Source organism: Panthera uncia, assembly GCF_023721935.1.
Source record: "Panthera uncia isolate 11264 chromosome A1 unlocalized genomic scaffold, Puncia_PCG_1.0 HiC_scaffold_17, whole genome shotgun sequence".
Taxonomy (NCBI): Eukaryota; Metazoa; Chordata; class Mammalia; order Carnivora; family Felidae; genus Panthera; species Panthera uncia.
The window spans coordinates 72,736,451-72,758,031 of NW_026057577.1; the positions used below are offsets into that span (position 1 = coordinate 72,736,451).

Below are 21,581 nucleotides of genomic sequence, written 5' to 3' on the forward strand. Positions count from 1 at the left end.
ATGTGGAAGGTTCTGTTATTAATTAGTACCTAAGTTTTCCTACATGTACTTCTTTGTGGGAAAGGCATTATGAACAAATGCCTAATGTCTGCCATTGTTTGATCTTAGGCTGTAAACTCCCTATGGGCAGGGCTGTGGCTGCTTTGTCCACTAGCAGACCTTGATTCAGTATTTGATGACTAGCAAAATGTCAATGTGAATGACAGCAAGAGAGCAAGTAGACAGCAGAGAAGCTGGGATCAATGCGGTCTGTATTTTCCCACACTGCCAGGATGCTAGCATATGAAGACACACTAAAATGTCTAAAACAGCAAACATAAACCTTCCAATCTACCACTTCTTAGTTATAATCGTATTAACAAACACTACTGTTCCTTGAAATTTGAATAGGAATTTGTGGGGAAAAAAATCCAGGGTCACAAAAGTTTAGAAGTGCTATAAATCCCACACTCCTACCCTACCCTTTGTAACCTGTTGAGCTTATACTTCCCCAAACAAAGCTGACTATGGAGCCCTGCCCACCACTCTTCTCTGGGGAGGTGAGTGGACAGAGAATGTTTTTTAGCTGGGCTCACACACACCATGATTGGTCACTTAGAATGAATTCAAGCCAGCAAGGAAGGCAAATAAAAACAAAAAGTGACAGTACTACCAGTGTTTTCCAGGCTGCCCTACCTCCTCTGTATGTCTGACCCACCTTTGATCCTCAGTCTCCCGAAAGCCCCAAAGTCTCCTGAGTTTGCCCCTGCCCCTCCCTGAAGTAAGCATAGGGCAGACAAATAAGGGAGGCTCTCTAAGAGGAGCATGGGTATGATGTTTGACCAAAAATTAGAATCTGGTCTGGGATATGACAGCAGTGGAGTCTCACCTGGGGCCTAATGCTAGGCTGTCACTGGTACATGAATCTCCTACCCCTAGTACTTCACCTTTATCTCATTTTTCCTTTATTTATTTTTTACTTGTTATTTTTTTTAATGTAAACTTTATGCCCAAAATGGGACTTGAACCCAGGACACTGAGATCAAGTGTTCCATGGTCTACTGACTGAGCCAGCAAGATGCCCTGTTTTCCCTTTGAACAGCCACTTGTGGGGTAACCCATTTCTTTTAAATACTAAAAGAACAATAGAGCCACACTAGGCTACTGAGTTTCACACAAAGACTGCCGCCCCATCAATCTGTGTCTATTTAACCAGGAAGGAGTCCTCTAGTTCAAGGTAGGACAGGCTACAGATGAAGAAAACATCAGTACTCTAAGTAGTTACAGAATTGAGATGCTAAAAAGAAAAGCAAGAAAATGTCAGTTCAAAGTGGGCACAGGAAAGGCTTTATTTCTTTACATTTGCTTCAGAAAAGCTCTTTTAATAAAGCCCATGGGAGAACTTAATTCTCTTCCCAGACCCAACTGCTAATCAATTCCCTAGGCTCCTTATATAAACAGCAGCAGTGGGTCTGATAGAGTTGGGTAATCTGGGACTATATCTGAACTGCTGTTTCATAACAAGGAGTCTACTTCTAACTTCTCCATTTAATATGAGATGGTGAAAGTATTTATCCCTTTGTCTAACGGCTGTGAGTAAACAATCTGAAAGGAAGGTGTTAAAATAGTACATCAGAAGGAGAGCAGGGACTGCCATCTTCTGTAGTCGTTTTTCTGTTCCGTGGAACCTGATCAGAAGCCCTGGCAACACGGACCCAATGCTTTAAAAACACTGGCAGGACCTTGATGACGGGGTGACTGTCATGGTTAAATACATAAGCCAATGCAATGGAAACCATCTCCACATTTGGCATTTATGATCACTTCTTCCAAAGGTTTATTATTCAAATATATATTCGTAATGGTCAAAAATGTTATAATTACAAAGGACTTTCGATGTTATCCAGTTCAAATACCCCTTATCTAATAACTGAGAAAATTAAGGTCCACGGATGTTAAATGATTTGTCGAAGGTCATTCAAACATGTACTACATCATCAAAAATAAGCAAGATGAGGCAGAAGTTGGGAAAATTGGAAAAAGAATCCTAGAAATTAGGTTGATTGGGTTATTTTATACACCTAAATAAGTATTAGCATGTATTACCAATTTACAATTCAATAACATTTCAGAATTTAGGTACAAGTCAGTGAGCAGACTTATTAGTAAAATGGAAGCAGTGATTAGTGATTTTGTTTTTTTTAAACAAAGGGAAAGGATTATGACAACACAACAATGCTCACCACTGATATAAATGTCATGACTAGAAGTGGAAATATTCTGAAGAAATACTAATGATGTTTTCTAGGTTAAAGCCTCTCCTGCTCCTCTGCAGGCAAAATAGATTTTGGTTTTGCTCAGTCTACAAGAGGGTCGCAAAAGCTTATATTTTTGGGTGACTAGGCCAGGTGACCCCTAGGGGCAGTCTTCACCCTCTTACACTGAGCTTGTGGCCCAATTCAGCTGCCAGAGGCCTGGCCTGGCACTGTGCCACCACAGCCCCTCAATGAGACTAGCATTATTCCTATTTGTCCTCCACCCAGGCTGACGCTTTTGAAAGAAGCCTTGTTCTGCAGGTACTTCTAAGGTGGCAGAGGTGAGCTTCTGTTATCATTTTATATGATATATTCAATTATGAACTAAAGGAAATAACACAACGTGTTAAGAGGCCAAACCCGTATTTGATATTTGTTGATTCTAACTATGTGATACGTAAAATGGAGAGGCAATGATAACTTCCCTTATGGGGTGATTTTGAGATCTAGATGAGTAACTACATGTAAAGAGCTAACCAGTGTCTTTGCATAGCAAGTACTCCATAAGTACTGGGTACTGTTAGTATTGAAGGGTGAATGACGAGCATTCCAAAGTAATGAATGAGTCAGTTTGGAGGTACTGAAAAAGGCAGGAAGACACAAACTGAGCTGCCTAAAAGAAAGAAACATGGTAAAGGACTAGCAATGAATAAGATTAAAAGAAAAAGGTCAAAATATACCATAACAAAGAAGAGTAAAAAATTAAAAAGTTTTGAATTCTGAGGTGAGGAAACGGAGGCAGTGCAGAGGAGGCAATAAAAATAATTAAAGAGTTGGGATACAGGCCATCTTAAGAAAAGTTAAAAGGAGCTGGGGTTATTTGACCCAGAGAGTAAAAAGCTGAGGAGGTTAATGACAAGATTTAAGACCAGAGAAGAACACTGTACTGTGCTGGCGGGCCACCGGGGCACCGAGGACAAGCAGAGTGGAGCACGTAGGCTGGCAGATATCACTACAGGGCTCTGTGGGGCAAACATATGTGTGTGCAGAGGGAGGCCAGCTTGTCTGAGAATGGCATGGATGTAATCTGGTTCAAATTTAAGCTTAGATAACCTCAAATTTTATGTAGTCACTCCTGAAAAATGTATGTAAGTTATCTGTAATGCCTATAAGAAACCCTGCAAGTTCTAAAATTCCTTGAAGGGTATGGTGTATGTGATTTTATGTGTTGAAAAGTCTGCTGTGTAACATGCTGTGCAGATAAACTGTATCTGACCCTATCAAAACAAACAAACACACAAACAGAGGGGACACCCAAGGATAATTCTATGGAAAGGTACAATCACTGCTTATTTGCAGACTTTGGAACAAATCAAGGTAAAGTTTTTCAGCTAGTTCCATTGAGAGGGAAAAAAAAATCATTTTGATGGCTTCAGTCTTCTTTTCCTTTGTCAAACACACCAATTTGTCTCACTGTTTATAAATGGTGGTATTGGACAGAGTAGAAAAATATTTTCACAGTTTGTACTTAAGTGTGCCAGATTGTGTGTGTTTTTAAAACAATTTAAGATTTAGCCTACTACAGAGAAACTTAATTAAGTTACTTGTGAGCATAAAGAGAAAGAAAGGAAGTTGGAAGTTGTTACCTCACTCAGCAGGAAAGGGAAGGTGAAAAATCTCACTGCTGGTAACTTAGTGGGTTGGGAATGGGCCCCATGGGTACAGATACCTGGGGAATCCATGAATTGTTGTTAAACCAAACTAAATGTATCTAAGCTAAGCACCAAATCCCAAGAGCACTGGCTGTGTTCCAAAGAAATACTTATTAAAGACACCAGTGGAGCTTCTCAAAGCTGAATGTACTGTAGCTGGGTCAGCAATGGGAAAATGCAGAAGTAAAATTAAACCAAACCATGGAAAGATGTTAATTAAAGAATTTGGTTATTCAAGAGACTCTTTTTGTGTGCACTTACATTTCCAAATTAATATTCTTTCATCATTTATGTATGGTGACTTATGTCATTAAACTGACCAAAGCCTCAAAGAGCTCTTCTTCACTCCTGATAATTCTCCCTATTACTGTTAATAGTCACTGTCAATCAACTCTTTAAAATTGTTAGGGTCACTGCTCATAAAGGAGAGATTCATCTTGCTGGTCTGGTCCTACTTCCCTTCATTCTGATGGATATTTGTGTGAGCTGATGATAAAGATGATGGGGCTGGGGCAGACTCTTAATTAATGGATACATGAGGATGAGAATCCATAAACGGCATCACAACTGAGGTACCAAAAAGGCATCACCCTAATGCTTTGCTATAAGCACACTTTATATTTTGCAATAAAAATTCCTTGTGCAAAAGATCCTCTGAAATTCTACCAATGGATTTTACTGTAAAAATAACCCTACAATGCAAAACAAGACCTATACTGTCCATCACTGAAATGACATCACCCAGTGTCAAAGAAAACACAATGGTACCACTATTATAACCTCAAAAGTAACATGGCCAAATCCCAGTATTGTGAAATAATAACAAACAGCTAACAAAGGATTCAGGATTTTCTACCTGTTGAACTTACTATCAGTGTAAAGAGAAGAGATGATTTTTGACCATGTTATTTAAAATGTTCTAGAAACGAATTCTATATTAAAATTAAATTAATATTACCAGTATTTACCTACAGTGGTCTTGAATTATTCCAATAATTCAATGAGAAGGAGAACGATATCTATACAAACCTACATATGGTCCACCGGGTTTGATAACTTTTGTGCTTCGGTTGCGGGATTCCTCCTCTGCCTGGGTCATTCTTTCTCGTGTCATCTGATACGAGTCATTCGTTGCACACACTGTAATTTTATCTTGTATGAATCCCAGGCAATTGAGCTGGGAGGCTCCAGAGCTGTCAAGTAAGACAGTGGCTTTGTTAGAGACATCCCTCATTTTGCACACTAAAAGCAAGTGAGAGCTGTATAACCCTAAAATCAGCAGCCCAAATAATAGCTTTGCAATCTGGAAATAACTAATATTAATAACTTAAGATGTTGAAATTTAAAATATTTAAATTTCTCTCCTTCATTTCATATCACTTTTTTTTCATAATCTGAATAGAACAGGTAAAATGAACTCTCAGATACCAAATCTGTAAAATTCTGAAAAAAACATTAGTATTTATGTTAAAGACCAGAGTCTCAATGAGCACTGTAGTTCTGTCATTTTTAAAAAAAATTATCTACCACTGATACGAAAAATGTTTAGTTTACCCCTATAGAAACCATAATATGCATGCTTTAGAACTAACTAGAAGACACAGACCTACTGTAATGCTTTTTATTTTCAGTAAGATAATTAATTTTAAGACCAAAATATTGTTCAACACTGGGATTTCTTATTAGCCCAAAGATCCTAAACATTTGTATCCTTCATATTTACCATTTTGTTAAATCTCTATAGAAGATGGCTTATTTGTATGGCAAATATTGAAGAACATTCTGGACAAGAGGCTTTTGCAAATATTTTTTTGAAAACTTTTATTTAAAAAATCACACATATTAACACTGGCCTAGAAGATGGCTCTGTTTCAAAGTATTATGGCAAAATTAGGGGATCATGGTAACAGTTATACTGGTATTTTAAAAAGAAATTGCTATGGCCTTAAAACAGACTGGAATATAGAAGTAATAAAAATGTCACTATAGCTCTGATAGTCTATTTCCAAACTTACTTGGAAGCAGATTTGTTATGATGTCAAGAAATAGGATTAATAAAATTTTTATAAATTGCGAGTAACTGTACAAATGTTATTTAAAAAAACAAAACAAAACAGTTCCTTCATCTCATAAATATTTTTTAGGCAGGGACTGCATGCCAGGCAATGTGTAAGGGACAGAAAGAGACAGCGACTAAGACAGATGTGGTCCCTCCTTCAAGGAGCTCTCTAATGAGTGACAAGGATGAGCACACTAGAAATTATGACACAGTGTGATAGATGCCGGGACGGGGGCGGGGTGGGGGGAGAGACAGGGAATCCCAGGAAGGTACTTCATCAGGATTGTGGGCAAGGTGGAGGCTTTCAAAAGGAAGTGATGCCTTTAGAAAGGAGGGGGAGGGGCAGGGAGGACAGAAGTTTTCTGGGAGTATAACCAACCTGTGCAGGCCCAGGGGGAAGTGTGGAGAAAGTTTTCAGTTTGGCCAAAGGGAGTTGGAAAGGACAATTAGAGATGAGTCTGAAGAGGGCATGAGAAGTACGTCATATAGGGCTTTGGAGGTCATGGCATAGATTTTGGATTTTATTCCAAGAAAACCAGAGGCTGAAAACAGGGGAGAGAAAATATCTCATTTGGACTGTAAAAAGATCAATCTGGATGAAGAACAGATTGGGAGGTAGGGGGCACAAAAGTGAATGCAGGAGACCAGTTAGAAGTCTACTGAAGGATTACTGGCAAGCAGTGAGAACTTGAACCAGTGTAGGGCAGTGTGAATGCAGAACAGTAAAGATAGTCCAGACAGTGACGAGAGGCAGAATTGACAGGATTTGATAAGTGATTAGCCACAGGTAGAGACAAAAGTTAAAGATCATACCTAGGCTACTAGGTGTGTGGAGCTGCTATTTATTGAGGCACTGGGGTAGAGCTACAAGAGAGAAAATGAGTTCAGTGTTGGACATGATGACTTTGAAGAAATAAGGCGAGGTCTCAGGAGGGAACCAACTGTGAAGAACACTAACATTTAAAATAATCAAGAGGAAGATGAAAAGATGACCACAGGAGGCTGAAAAAGTATAACTGAAGAGGTAGAGGGAAACTCTAAGAACAGTGTGTCATGGAAGCCATTGGAATAGCATGTTTCAAGAACCAGAGTGGTCTACAGTGTAACATGCTGGCAATGAGTCTAGAACAATAGGAACCAATAAGCATCCAATAGATTCTTCTCCGGTGGTCAAGGCCCTGTTGGGGGGTGCATGTTTCCACTGAATGGTGTGGAATGAAGCCAGATTTCAGGTACACAGTGAGTGGGAGGGTGGTTGTTTTTGCTCTTATTTTCTTTTTTATGAGAAAGACTTGCACATGTCTGAATGCTGAAAGACCAGTGAAGGGAAGGGAAGGAGGGAGGAAGGTTTAACTCTCAGAGAAAGTGGGAAGAAGAAGAATAAGTGAGAAGAAAAACTACAGTATGAAGATCTGGTGACAAGGAAGTTTGGATTTCAACATCTCCCACCAAATTATTTAAGTAATTTACACAGTGAGAATAAGCTGAACCTACTGCCAATCATGATGAAGTTACAGCTTATACCAAGTAAGTACCAGATCATTACATGAAAACACAGTAGAGCTAAACCCTGCAGGCAAGAAGGGGTACTCTCTTGTAGAACTGTCCACTCATCCCTTTTCAACTGAGCTACCTTAAAAGTTTAAATACTTTGACATACGCATGTAAACATTCCTAGAGTCTTTCTCTAGACTAGCTCACTGTTTCCTGTAAGAGTGTGTATTATTGTTCAAGAGGCCTGTGAATGGAGAGATTTAAGGAATTTTTTAAAGGTTATTTTGAATTTTAGATATGACTAAAGTGAGGTTCAAGGAGATGTAAAAACAAAGAAAGGAGATTAGTTAGTATCTATTTTGTGAACATCTACTTATAGCATTTAGTTTGAGCTCAGCCAGCATAGTAAGACTAGAAAAGGGGTATAAGGAAGCCTCTGCGCTGAAGGAGGCTGCACAACTACAAGAGAGACAAGATTCATGGGAAAAATAAAAATTCAATTCAACAGAAAAGGTGGAACAAAATTATAAAAAAGTTTGCTTGCCAGGGTGAGAACTGAAATCTTCAGTGCTTTTGTTTTCATAGTGGCAAATTTCAATTTATACCCATACAAGACCATTTTATAAAGCACCTTAAACGCTTTCATAGTTGGATCATACTTTATAAAACACATTTGGATCATACTAATGTATTTGACCCAATTTTCTCACAATAACTGTTTCATTTCTCTTGCTGCATCATGTAAGTGATGTAAGTGACTTTAACTCAATTCTCCAAACAAGCAAGGTAGAAATAAATACACAGGGTATTTATGATCTGAGGGAGAAACCATATTACCTATGATGCTATCACTGGTTTTGAAGAGGGGACTGTTGCTCAGAATTCCTAATGGGACATTTAGCTGAATTTGAGGTCAAAGTGTTCTTACTATAATAAAATTCTCTAAAGACAAGCATAATAGGTGATATCACCACCATTAGAAATCAGTGCGCCTTATGGTATGTAAAGGACACTGGACCAGGAGAACCCAGTTCTCATTCAGCCTTGTCATCAACTAACCAACTGTCTAACTGTAAAATCGTCATCTGTGGAATGAAGGGGCTGAACTATACAATCACTCAGGGCCCTCATACTTGATGCTTCGGTCATCTTTTTTTTTTTTTTTTTTTAATTTTTTTTTTTTTTTTTAATGTTTATTTATTTTTGAGACAGAGAGAGACAGAGCATGAACGGGGGAGGGTCACAGAGAGGAGACACAGAATCTGAAACAGGCTCCAGGCTCTGAGCTGTCAGCACAGAGCCCGACGCGGGGCTCGAACCCACGAACCGTGAGATCATGACCTGAGCCGAAGTCGGACGCTTAACCGACTGAGCCACCCAGGCGCCCCTCGGTCATCTTTTACAATGCTGTCCTATAGCACTTTCTGCAACGTTGACAATGTTCTGTATCTGTACTGTCTACTATGATAGCCACGAGCCATGTGGCTATTGAGTTATAATATGTGGTAAATGTGAGGAAAGAACTAAAATGTCGATTTTATTTCATTTTTATAAATTGAAATGTAAATAGCTACATACAGCCAGTAGCTATCACAGTGGACAGTAAAGAAAGATCTAGATAATTTGTAACATATACAGTTTATACCAAAGAATATATGTTTGAGGTGGGCAACTTTTATATAGCAAAATTAACATATACTCAGGGAAAATAGCATATTAAGATAGAATAGAAAGTTATTTAGTACCCTAAATGGGAAGAGAAATTTAGAACTCTTTCAGTGAAATGTCTTATTTTGTATCTCTGACTCCCATGCTCCCCTGGAACACAGCTTTCTTTTCCTCTCTCCCACGCACAGCAAGCGCTTACACAGTTTCAAGTACTGCACAGAGGAGAGATAGGCATGGATGATGTCCTGGGGCACTTTGGGCCAATTTCAATGTTCTCGGGATGTTGCGGGTTCTAAGGCCTTGTCTTTATCCATGGGCAGAACAAACTCCCCCTCCTCAAGGGGCACATTCTTTAATCAGAAACAACCATAGCAAAGAAGAGTCAAACAAGTAGCTTATTGTTTACAGAAGACCTGAGTAGATAAGGGTTCCATGGTACCCTGGGATATATATGGGTATATATTCTTGTCTTCCTCCCTGCCCCCCCCCCCTTTTTTAATTAGAAGTGACTGCTATCCTGGGGTTAATTTCTAGTTTCCATTATGTTGCAGCATAAAAAAGTTTGAAAATCTATCTTAAAACAAGGCTTGTGCAGACAAGAAAGGGATATGTATTTATTTTTTCCCCCCTCCTTTACCCTTGAATATTACTATAAGCCACTCTTAAATACAGTGAATACAAACTTTAAAAAAATGCTTAAACTTGTTTTGAATTAAAAAATGTTTTATAGATAAAAAATCTATACCTTAAAAAATCCCTGAGAGCAAGAATCTTAAAATTTTTATAACTGTATCCACAGTGACAAATGTAATTTGTACCACATAGGTGCTCAATATTTCTTAATAAATGAGCTCTGTAATTCAATTCAATAAACATTTATGGAATGGCTATTATAGATTTTATTGTTTAATTAAAAAAAAAAAAAACAAACCTCTCAAAGAAAAAGTATTCTCCCTTCAGCATACCTTGACATGTACTTACCTGGAAAATGTTTGCTGGATGCAGTCAAAACTGCCCTGAGGGTTGTCCTTACCCACATTTGACAAATAGAAGTTAAAGGTATGCACTTCATTGGGGGGGTCATTTTTAGGGATTTTGACAAGCTAAAGTGAGGGAAAAAGAGAAACACCTCAAATTACAAATTTGACATACCATTATCTGATGACTGAACTGTTTTTCAAGTGACATCCATTTTATAGGCAAGCCCTCTTGAGCATTTAAATTCATAGCATTTAAATCACCAAATCATTGAAGGAATCTAGCAAGTATGCCTGTAACTCACCACACTCTTATTTCCATTTTTCTACCCTTAAGTATCAGTAATCACTTCTTCTCAATAGTTTAAGAGGAACCATCTTCATTTCAAACTAGCAAATGATTACAGTTCACAAGAAAGAGTTATTAGTGAATTTGCTAAAAAGCTCTTCCTCTTTTGTGCTACAGGTTCTGTCTGGCTGGCATGCTCCTTGCTGAATATCTTCTAGATATTTAAATAGTCTCTGAGACAAAATCTATATTTCACTCTTGACCCTCTTATTATATGCACATTTAACTTTAATTCTTGCTTGAGTAATATTTTTGAAGAATAACTAGCAGTGTAAGATGAATGCCATAATTACATTCACACCAAAATGCAGATGGACGTTTCTCCTTGCCCTAAGGTTCTCTTACTCATCCTCCTGTTTACTGAACAGGGTTGGCAGCCTGGAGAGATGCTTCTGTAGGGCACTCCAAAGCTGAGCCCCACACAACACTGTGGAAAAGGCAAATGTTTTTATGCTCTTACTCAAGGTCTAATTTCTCTATTAGACGGGAAGCCCAATTAAGTGAAGGGATGGGGTTGCTCTAGATCAGTGCACCCCTGTATTAGGCACATCATCCTGGTACATGGTAGGACCTCAATAATCATCTGTGAACAAATGAACTGAAAACTTCTTTCAAATGCTCCACCCTTTCCAGCTCCTAAGACCTTTCTTACCTTGGTTTTGCAGGGGCTACCATGGTGTTAAGTGATAATTATAAAAAGGATTCATTGGTAAGAATGAGTAAAATATGACTTCTTGTTCTCCAGCCCCCAAATACACAGGGTTGTAGCAATTTAGTAGAAAAGTCGGGGGCGGGGGGAGGAGGAAATACTTTTCAATTCTCATTCTTTTCCCCCAAATTTCCATTATAGTAGATTAAGACTCAGAACTGGCTGCCAGTGAGATAGAGGAGAGAATATTCATGAATGTGCTAGAAAGATAAACACGTATAACTTCTGCTTGGCTCTGGAGGACACTGACACTGCAGGCAACTCTGACTTCCTTGCTCTAAAAGACTGATAACTTTTGACCGACAGAAAAGAACCTGGAGGTAACAATTCCAACCCCCATGCTACCAAAAAAAAAAAAAAAAAAAAGTAAAGAAAGGTAAAAAGGGAGATAATTTGTAGTGTCTAGTGCATAGTAGATATGCAATAAATGTTTGTTGAAGGAATGAATGAATGGCAATAAATAAGTCAAAGAAGGGGTGCCTGGGTGGCTCAGTTGGTTGAACATCTGACTTTGGTTCAGGTCATGATCTCATGGTTCTTGGGTTCGAGCCCCAGGTGCTGACAGCTCAGAGCCTAGAGCCTGTTTCGGATTCTGTGTCTCCCTCACTCTGCCCTCCCCAGCTCACACTTGGTCTCTCTCTCTCTTTCAAAAATAAATAAACATTAAAAAAAAAAAAAGTCACAGAAAAACATCTTGACAGATGGGGATTCAGAATACTATGTAAAGTCTGAGAGGCCAAATTTTACCAAAGATATTGAGTACTACATAATAGTACTCCATAGAGCCTCCATCATCCATGAATTTAAACTATCTTTGACTCCTTATTATAAATTAGTTCCAGTTGCTAGGGTAATAAGCTTCTACATTTATTATCTACTCTATAAATTATACCTTTTTGGGTCCCTAAAGTTACTTTTATTTCTCAAAATTTTCCCTAGTTCTAAAATGTTGGAACCTGGTGAGCAAGTCTTAAATCTACCCTGTAACTACTTATCAGGCTGTCTTACTGGGTATGCAAACTGAATGCTTAGCTGGTACACATACACTGGTGAAATAAAATGCAATGTTTTACTTCTTAATCCTATAGTGGTGTGGGAGAGCAGGAGCCAATGGAAAGCTGTGTGAGACACAAGGGAACAAAAAGTCTGTCCTCAGGCTAGTGTAACAGTGCTCACTGATGTCTGTCTGCTTTTATTTTTTGAGGAACTGCAGGGCTGTTCTCTGCTGGGATAGAGAAGGAATGTGCGCTGTAGCTAAAGCCTCCTTAAAGGCCTAGGAGAGAAGGGGGACAGGTAAAGAAGGTGTGAACACTTGAATGGAATGCCTTCTCCAGCTGTTAATTCACTTAACTTCCATTCCCCTTCCCTGTTAACCCTCACAGAGATGTGCAGAACCTGGCTGGGGACACTGTCACAGTGGCCGCAGGCTCATCTCAAGGCCAGGCTGTGGTTTCGCTTTAGGTCTAAGGTCTTCGTTCCTGTGCAGCTCAGGTCTAGAAATGCAGGAGTACTTCACCCAGCAAAGTATGGAAGTTTGTCCCTTTGGGGAGATTCTAAATTGCACAGTTTTTTCTATTTCTCAAAAGTGACTAGACTTTTTACTCAAATTCTACAAATGTTCAGTATTCTTCCACTAAAAACGTTTTACCTTAAGGGAGTCCTTAAGCTCAGACACCTATGAAACACAGCATTTTAGGAAAGCCCTTAACAAACCTTTATATTACTTAAATGTAGGGTTTTCCTTTCTCATCCTCTAAACCACAATTCTTCTTAAGTAACACTTAACACTTTTTAAGGTAAAAAATGATCTATATATTAAACATTTTTTTTTAACACACACAGTGTCTTCTGTAAATCTGGAAGGTTCAATAACAAAAAAAAATATCTCATATGGATCAATTACTGTGTACACCCCTCAAAATATTAGGGTCTGGCTTGATGGTGGGCACAGAAGGCTTTCATATTCTCTTTCTTTAAAAGTTTCTTGAATAGATAAAAAAACCTACAGTCATTTAAAAAATATAAACAGAATAGGAAAGAATCAGATTAAAAAGAAAAGCATACACAACCCATGCTATACATCCACTGAAGATTTTGGAAGCGTGTATTACGCATATATCAGAACAGTTGCTCCCAACAAGGGGAAATTTTGCCCCCTGGAAACATCTGGTCTGGGTTGGTGCTACTGGTACCTCCTGGAGGGGAGCAACATTGTCTGACACCCTACAGTGGACAGGATAGCCCCTACAACAAAGAATTACCCAGTCTAAAATGTCAGTATGGCTAAAGGTGAGAAATTATGGATTAGAATTCTCAGTGACTTTTGATTAATGAAGTAGAAGGAAAAATAGTATCTTAATAAAATTTCCTAATCAAATGGCGGGGGCCATTTTAACTTATTTGAAACACTATTTTTTAAAAATTCTGATCAGAAGACAATGAAAGGCAAATAAGTGCACCTGAGCCATATTTAAAGTATATTTAGTTAGAGAATGAAGATTTAAGTACCTACTGCAAATTAATTTCTGCAACTTCTTCTAAACATCATGAAGTCAAGCATGCCAAATAAACAAATCTTTTTAAAAAATATTTATTTAGAAAGAGAGCATGCGTGCGTGTGCACACATACACACACACATGCGCGAGTGGGGAAGGGGCAGAGAAAGAAAGAATCTCAAGCAGGGTCCATGCTCACAGTGCGGAGCATGATGCGGGGCTCGAACCCATGACCCTGGGACCATGACCTAAACTAAAATCAAGAGTCAGACGCCCAAATGACTGAGCTACCCAGGCACCCCAGATTAGCAAAAGTCCTAATGGGAGTTATTAAAACAAACAAACAAACAAACAAACAAAAAAAGTACTTTTGGAATGCCTACTTTATTATTTTATTCAATGTTTATTTTTGAAAGAGTGCAAGCAGGGGAGAGGTGGAGAGAAAAAGAGGGACAGAAAATCTGAAGTAGGCTCTACACTGACAGCAGACAGCTTGATGTGCGGCTTGAACTCAGGAATCATGAGATCACGACCTAAGCCAAAGTTGGACACTCAACTGACTGAGTGACCCAGGCACCCCTGGAATGCCTACTTTAGGTATCAGTAAAAAAAAAAAAGTTCTTACAAAGAGATAATAATTTACTAAGAACCCTCAAAATGTGAAAGGATAGCTTTGGAATAAAGAAAATGAATCTCTGTAGTGATGGTCTCTGACAATTCTGTTCCCCTAGTAAGTTCCAAAACCTTCGATGGCAATCAATAACGCTTAGAAAAGACTGGTATAGTTTTCAACTTTGTTTCAGAAAAACAAAACAAAGACTTATCTGGAGAGTGTTTGTAGTCCTTACCATTCCTCCTTATTCATACATATATCACACATGTTGATAACATTCTCAGGCTGCTAATTACCAGAGACAAGCAAGCTTTATCATCAGTTCTTTGTAAGAAAGGGAGCATGATGGAGAATGACAGAGATTCAACAATCTCTCCTAACCACTATTCCACTCTGTGGGTGTGTTTCTAAGTGAGCACTGTGCAGATGGGGGCAGGGACAGGTCTCTGGGCAAATCACATTCACTTTGGGACTGGGCTACCATCATAGGAAAAGAAATACTGATATCTGACTTAGAAACAATCTTGGAAGAACATCCCATCGTGTGATAGGAACTTCTCAGTTTTAATTATAGTATTTTAAGCTTTTCCTACAGGTCAGTGAGAATGCCATCATATTTAGGGACACATTGGGTCTATGTGAAATTTTTAGCTAAATGCCTTAAGAATGAAATACTACTTAATAAGTATCAAAGACTATGATTATAAACAGTTACTTATTTAAGATGAAGAATATAAAAATATACCATCATTTTCTGGGCAATTGGAAAAGTAGATTCTAATTTTCATTCCAAAAATGAGGGGCTGAAAATCAAAGGCTTGGGACCACAGTCCATAGCCCTCCTTCCAAACTCCAGTCTGTCTCTGATAAAAAGCTACACAGAAAGTTTCAGGAAACTTTCAGACATTTATAATTTACATAAACACTGTATACCAAGATGTATAAGTCAAAACTTCTAATTATTCTGAGATACAAGCTCAGGCATATAGCAATGGAATACTGTCTAGAAGGTCATTTCAACATCAAGTCACAGACCTCCTATTTACATAAAGACTACAACAACAGTAGCACAATCTGCACACTGCTGCAAATTACTCATACAGACATGCTAACATCTGCTTAAAAGCCATTGATACCTTTACTGCAGAGGTTTCTTACCCTTAAATCAAACACTATCTACTTGATACTGGACTGAGGTACATGCCAGATTAAAAATGGGACCATCAAGGGTTTTTGTTGTTGTTGTTGTTGTTTGTTTGTTTGGGTTTTTTTTTGGTATTCATTTAAAATGAATGCTTTGTTCTTTTGTGGGTATTAAAAAATGATTAAACTTACAGACTTTTTGAATTTTCATATCCAACCTTTTCTGCTAAAGTGATCAGAAAAGCTCGGTAAGATGCTCATGAGCCAGCAGTAACACACTTGGATTTGACAGCTCTTGGTCCTTAAAGGAAACCTATAGTTCTGGCAGGGCTTTGAAATAAGTTAGTTGAATTTCTTCATTTTAGAGATTAGGAAAACAGAGACGCTCAGTGATTACTCAAGATTATGACTATTTAAAATTGTAACCCTTGTACTCCTGACCCCCTGATCCTGCTCCATGTTTGCCTAAAACACTTGGTGACTGTACTACTTACAGATTATGTTTATTGTCTTTCTCCCCGACCAGAAAATAATCCTTGGAAGGACAGAGCCTTCTGTTTTTTTTCCCTGAATATATCACCAACATCTCAAACAGTGACTACCACAAAGTAGTCGCTCCATACATGTTTGTTGAATGAATGAAAATGCTGATTAATGTGTGAGCCAGGACTAGAACTGAAGTATCTGCTTTCTTTTCACCAATATTTCCAAAGTAGGCTGAAAAATTTCCTTACAAGAAAAAGGAGGTATATCCTGAAATAAATTTGGGAAATGCCAGGTTAAATAAAATGACTTTCTTTGTTGTAGGTCCTTTCACACTGAATAATACTTTTCCATTTGTAGAATCAACCTCCTCCATTTCTATGGTATCTCAGGGGAATGAATAGCTTATATTACTGTTACATTACTAGTACATCTATTACTTTACTATATATAAACTAATATGTTTTAGCTTGGATTAAAAAAATGCTACAAATATTTAAACATTAGAATTCTCTATTCTCAAACCCTCTTAACGATTCTGTGATTTCCTAAAAATCTAGAAAATTCTGTTTAGTTAGAGAAATGTATTTGCATGTACTGTTCCAGAGTTTGGGGGCAGAATGAATAATCTAGAATCAGAACAGAAAATAGAAACCTCAACCTGAAAGCCACAAGTCTTATTTTTCAAGCTAGAGCAGCAGTTATGACTTGAAGCCTAACATTATGGGTTTAGGGAAGGAAAAAAAGCCTGTCAGATCAGCCCAGATGTGCAAACCAATGCCGGGGTGGATGTGGGGGAGCAGAGATGGAACGGTATCTTTCACCATCAATTGAAAAAGTTAAGTATTAGGGAAATCAGTAAGAACTAAATATTCCTACTGACACGGAAGAGCAGGAGTTGAAGAGGATCCCACACGTACTAGATACATCTGAAATTTCCACATGATAGATACTGTACTCAGGATAGTAGTGAAATATGCTAACTTTAGCACAAAGAGAAATATTGGTAGTTATCCAAAAAAATTTACACCAGGTAGCAATTAATATGAATAATTTAGGACAAAATAAATCCATTTATTTCCTGCATTCTTCCTCTTTATCAAGAAGTTATTATGGAAAAAAGTAAAGTGGAATAGTTTTCCCTATTATTCTTCATATAGCTCCTTTAGATCCAGTATTAGAATTTCTTATAAAGTTCTCAATGAAAGGGTAGAGTAGGCCAATACTGAACTTCCTTGTTTCCGTTACTTCTGTGGGATATAGTCTTATTAGAAAAATCGTTTCTGAGAATTGCATTCTCATCTCTAATGTATTCTTTTAAATTTATAGCCATCATGGGAAAACATCACTGATAGCAACATTTCAAAACTAATTTTAACTGGTTACAAGATGATGGTGGTTTGGATCAGGAGATGGGGAGGCGTGGAGGTATTCAGGATACGTTTTGCAGGTAGGTGAAACAGGATTCCTACAGCTATTGAGTGCGAGGAATGAAAACAAGAGAGAAATCAAGGATGACACCAAGGTGTTTTCCCCTGGAAGAATAGCGTTGATTATGAGTGTGCATGTTGTCTGTGTATGTGTGTATATGTATATATAAATGTACACACACACACACACACACACACACACACACATACATACAGTATCTTGGATATGATGATGAGTACCCTTAATATAACTGAATTCATACTAGTTAAGTACATTAAAATACAATTAACCACCAGTAAAAAGAGGCTTCAAAGTGAGTTTTGCTATGACTCATTTTGAAGCTTCATGGTTAGAAGAGACCAGGTGGCTGGGTATAGTAGACTGGTACCTGGTTATTTCCAGGAAAAAAAGGGGGGGATGACAGTTATTGGCAGGGGAAAGACACAAACAGCAGGTACTAGAGTTACTGTATCAAAGAAAAGGTATACAGACTATGGAGCATAACAGAATAGAAATTTGGATTAAAAAATGACTACAAAATTGAGCAAATGCCAAAGCTTTTAGAAGGAAAGTGAGAGAACCACTGGGAGAATCTGAGAAGTTTTTTCAAACTTCATGGCTGGGCTAATCCACAAGTCTGTCTTTAGCAACAAAAATTAAAATGTCCCACTGAGTTCCATAACTCTTATCATGAAACTGTTGTTCACTTTCTTTATTTCCTTTCTAAAATTTATATTCTACAGAATCAAAGTGTATATAGAATTCTCACTCTATCCCTAAATCTGTCCACTCTCCCATGCTGTTTATCTCCCAGTTAAAAAACCACCATTTATATAGTTACTGAGGTTATTGGCATCCTAGGGAGTCAACTGACTCTTCTGTCACACCACCCCACACCCCTCAATATCCAGATAATCACACATCATACTGCTTTCACTTCCTAAATGATCTCTCAAATATATGTCCTCATCTCCTTCCTCTGCTTTGGCTCAATATCACCTTTTACTTGTCTTTCAGCATCTATTTTTGTCTGTTTTTGTCTTGTCTTTAACCATTTGGCTGCCAAAACTACCTTCATAAAATGCCAATCTGACCATGTCATTTCCAAACATTTATTTCTTCATGAGTCTCTGTTACTATTTATCTACCACCCAGTCTGAGCTCCTTAATAGGATATATGAGGTTCCTCCCAATAGACCTAGCCCTCACTCTCCACTTGTGTATGATATACCCACTTCTTGCCTAGGCTTGTGCTAAGATTCAGCTCAGGAGCTCTTCTCTCAGGGAACCTTTCCTTTCCCAGTGAGGTTAGTTTAAAACTCTTTTTCTGGGTCCCCATAACCCCTTGGGTGCACCTTTAGTGCTGCCTTTACTACACTGCATGCATAAGTATTTGTTTATATGTCTTCTTCCCCACCAGTTAGTTGGGGGCAAAGACCATGGTCTTACTTTCATATGTATCTGGAACACAACAGATACCTAATAAATATTTTTGGATTTTTTTTTTTTTTTTAAGAAACTTGGGAGTAGATTACATTCATTCAGATGAAGCCTTATGCCAGGGATACTAAAAAACTAGAGACGTATCTGAAATAGATCACTTAAGAGTCTGTGGAAAACCAGAGGTCCCCAGAGCAGGCAAAAACAAATAACAAAATGAAAGGCGGAGGAAAAAAAAAAAAAAAAAAAGTCCCACACAGCTGTGTGCTGTGTGGTACAAACGTCAGGATGAGAAAATTTCTGACCTGTCTTGGTCTATGTTTAGCCCTGAAACCCAGACCAAGTGGTTGCCTGGGTTTGTGGAACTTAAATTTACAATATACATTTCTTTTTTAAAAGTATTTTCATCTTTATTAAAATACTCACAGAATACTCTGCCCTCACTGAATTCCATTTGAAAATATGAGTGTTTTTAAGACCATTTTGCATTTCAAAGGACTTAGGGAGACTACACTAAATAATTCTAAGTTTAGTAATTCTCTTGGTCAAGTAGAAAGCAGAATTTTAATTAAAAAAATGATTTGTTTCTTGGAAACAAAGCCCAAACTTGAATTCTACAGGGAAAAAAAAAAATCCTAAATAAAAATGTCAGTTTCCAAATTCACTGCCAATCTTCTCTCCTTCTTGCTCTCCTGGAGTCTTGAGGAAAGCACTCTTTGCATATGCCAGGAGGAACTGCTGCTGAGTGGAAGTTAAGAATAGAATTCATGCATGGCCATCAGCAACAGTTGTGTAAATTTGGGGGAGAGACTGGTACCTGACAGATGTGAATCCTCAAGATTAACATAAATTGCTAAAAGTGGCCTAGGCCCGAGATTTTGCAAAACACATGGTATTATTCCAAACCAGTCAAAGTTACAATGAAAACTCATTAAATTCAATAACATAAACAGTATCAAAGTCTGAGGAATATTTTCATATAGATTTGGAAGTATATTCAATTCTTAAATCTGTTTTTCAACACCAACAGTAATCACACTTTTTTTTTTTTTTTTTTTTTTAAAGCTACCAAATGCTTTTTCAAAATAAATCTTACAGAGAAATCTACCATGTATTACAAAGAGAGTCAGCACTGCTCTGGTAGAGGAAAGGGATGACAAGGGACTGGGACTGCTGAGGCAGCCACTGTGGTGACATCACAGAACCCCCAGGCTCTGGGGGACGGAAGACACAACATCAAGGCTCTAAGCTAAGGAAAAAGAAACAGCAAAAAAGATGCACAATAGTTGGGGGCTATAATTTTATTAATTACATTTTAGTCACATCTTAAATGACACTTAGAAAAGAGTATACACAAAATATGAACTTTTATGTGCCATATTTTGATGAGAATTAGTGCCAAATATTTGAAGGATACCAAAGATCAAAATTAGTGTTCTGCTGCCTTGTTCTCTTTTTTCCTTTTTAAAATGCTTTCTTTGGGGCCTGGGTGGCTCAGCTGGTTAAGCATCTGACTTCAGCTCAGGTCATGATCTCCCAGTTCATGAGTTCAAGCCCCACGCTGGGCTCTGCACTGGCAGTGCAGAGCCTGCTTGGGATTTTCTCTCTCCCTCTCTCTCTGCCCCTGTCCTGCTCTCTTCTCTCTCTCTCAAATAAACTAAACTAAACTAAACTAAAATGCTTTCTTTATTATTGGATCCCTTTGTATTTCCAGTTCTAAGCTGGGTCTTCCTCAATGGCTTAAGAAGAGAAGAGTGAGTTTGCACTGCTCTCTTTTCCTCTGTATGTATGTATCTTTTACATACAGAATAAAAGAAAAGAGAGCAGTGCAAACTGGCCATATCTAGCATGCGATATATTCTGGAGCAGACTGCTCAGTTTCCAACGTGGGCCCGGATTCTACCATCTGTGTTACTTTGAGTAAATAACTTAGCCTTATTCATCCCTTGTTTCCTCATCAGTAAAATGTGGATAATGATATTATTCACCTAATAGGACTGTCGTGAAATCTAAAGAAATAGCCCTCCTCAAGGTGCTTGGCACAATGTCCAGTATGTGCCTCAAAATGTTTGCTCTGGTGATATAAAGACACTATTGGGGAGCTCCCGCTCTGATTTTCGCTTGTTTGATTCAAACACATATGTAATGATGTGTTTGATTTTTAAAGTAATGTTCAAATGGCAAAGGACCAATGATAAGTGTCCTATGGATAATCAAATATTCTGAATCCTCAGTATTTACAAAAGTAAGGGATTAGAAACCTTCAAGGTCAAACTTTAGTGTTAGCTTAAATAGAAGTCAAGGAAACTATCTGGGAAAACAACAAAAAGACTAGCAAAATTTCTAAATATTTCAAACTCAAAGTACAGAGATATTAGGTACAAGAATGAATAGGCCACAAAAAGGTGTCCATGAAAGGCTGAAAAATTACAGATACCTGGTGCTAATCTAGAAGGGGAGCAAACACTTTTCCCAAGTGCCCTACCTATAAAAAAATATGCTGCCTTCAGAGCCCTAGATAGCAGCTACAGCACAACAAAGAAACAAAGAAAACAGAATTAAGAGTTCTCATGAGGACCAAAACTTTGTGACTTTAAAGCATTCAATCTTCATAAATGCAAACAATATTTTAAAGTTTGTAGGGATTTTTAGTGTCAAAGCTACTGGTAGTCCTAAAGATGAATAAAGCCTATATAGTATTTTAATTTTTATGGATGTCTTTTCAAACAAGTACCCTGAAAATACATTGCTGAGATAGGGTCTATTTCATAAA

The 21,581-nt window shown here is 37.9% G+C and overlaps 1 protein-coding gene across 1 annotated transcript in view; it reads right to left on the reverse strand.

The window, feature by feature from the left end:
• The window catches only part of ELL2 (elongation factor for RNA polymerase II 2), a 71,387-nt gene that overhangs the window by 18,540 nt on the left and 31,266 nt on the right, over window positions 1–21,581 (reverse strand). The window contains exons 3-4 of the mRNA XM_049647616.1: window positions 10,149–10,270; window positions 4,976–5,139 (exon numbers count right to left, since the gene is read on the reverse strand). Of these exons, the coding sequence (XP_049503573.1) occupies window positions 4,976–5,139; window positions 10,149–10,270 (286 nt within the window). The remainder of the gene's footprint in view (window positions 1–4,975; window positions 5,140–10,148; window positions 10,271–21,581) is intronic.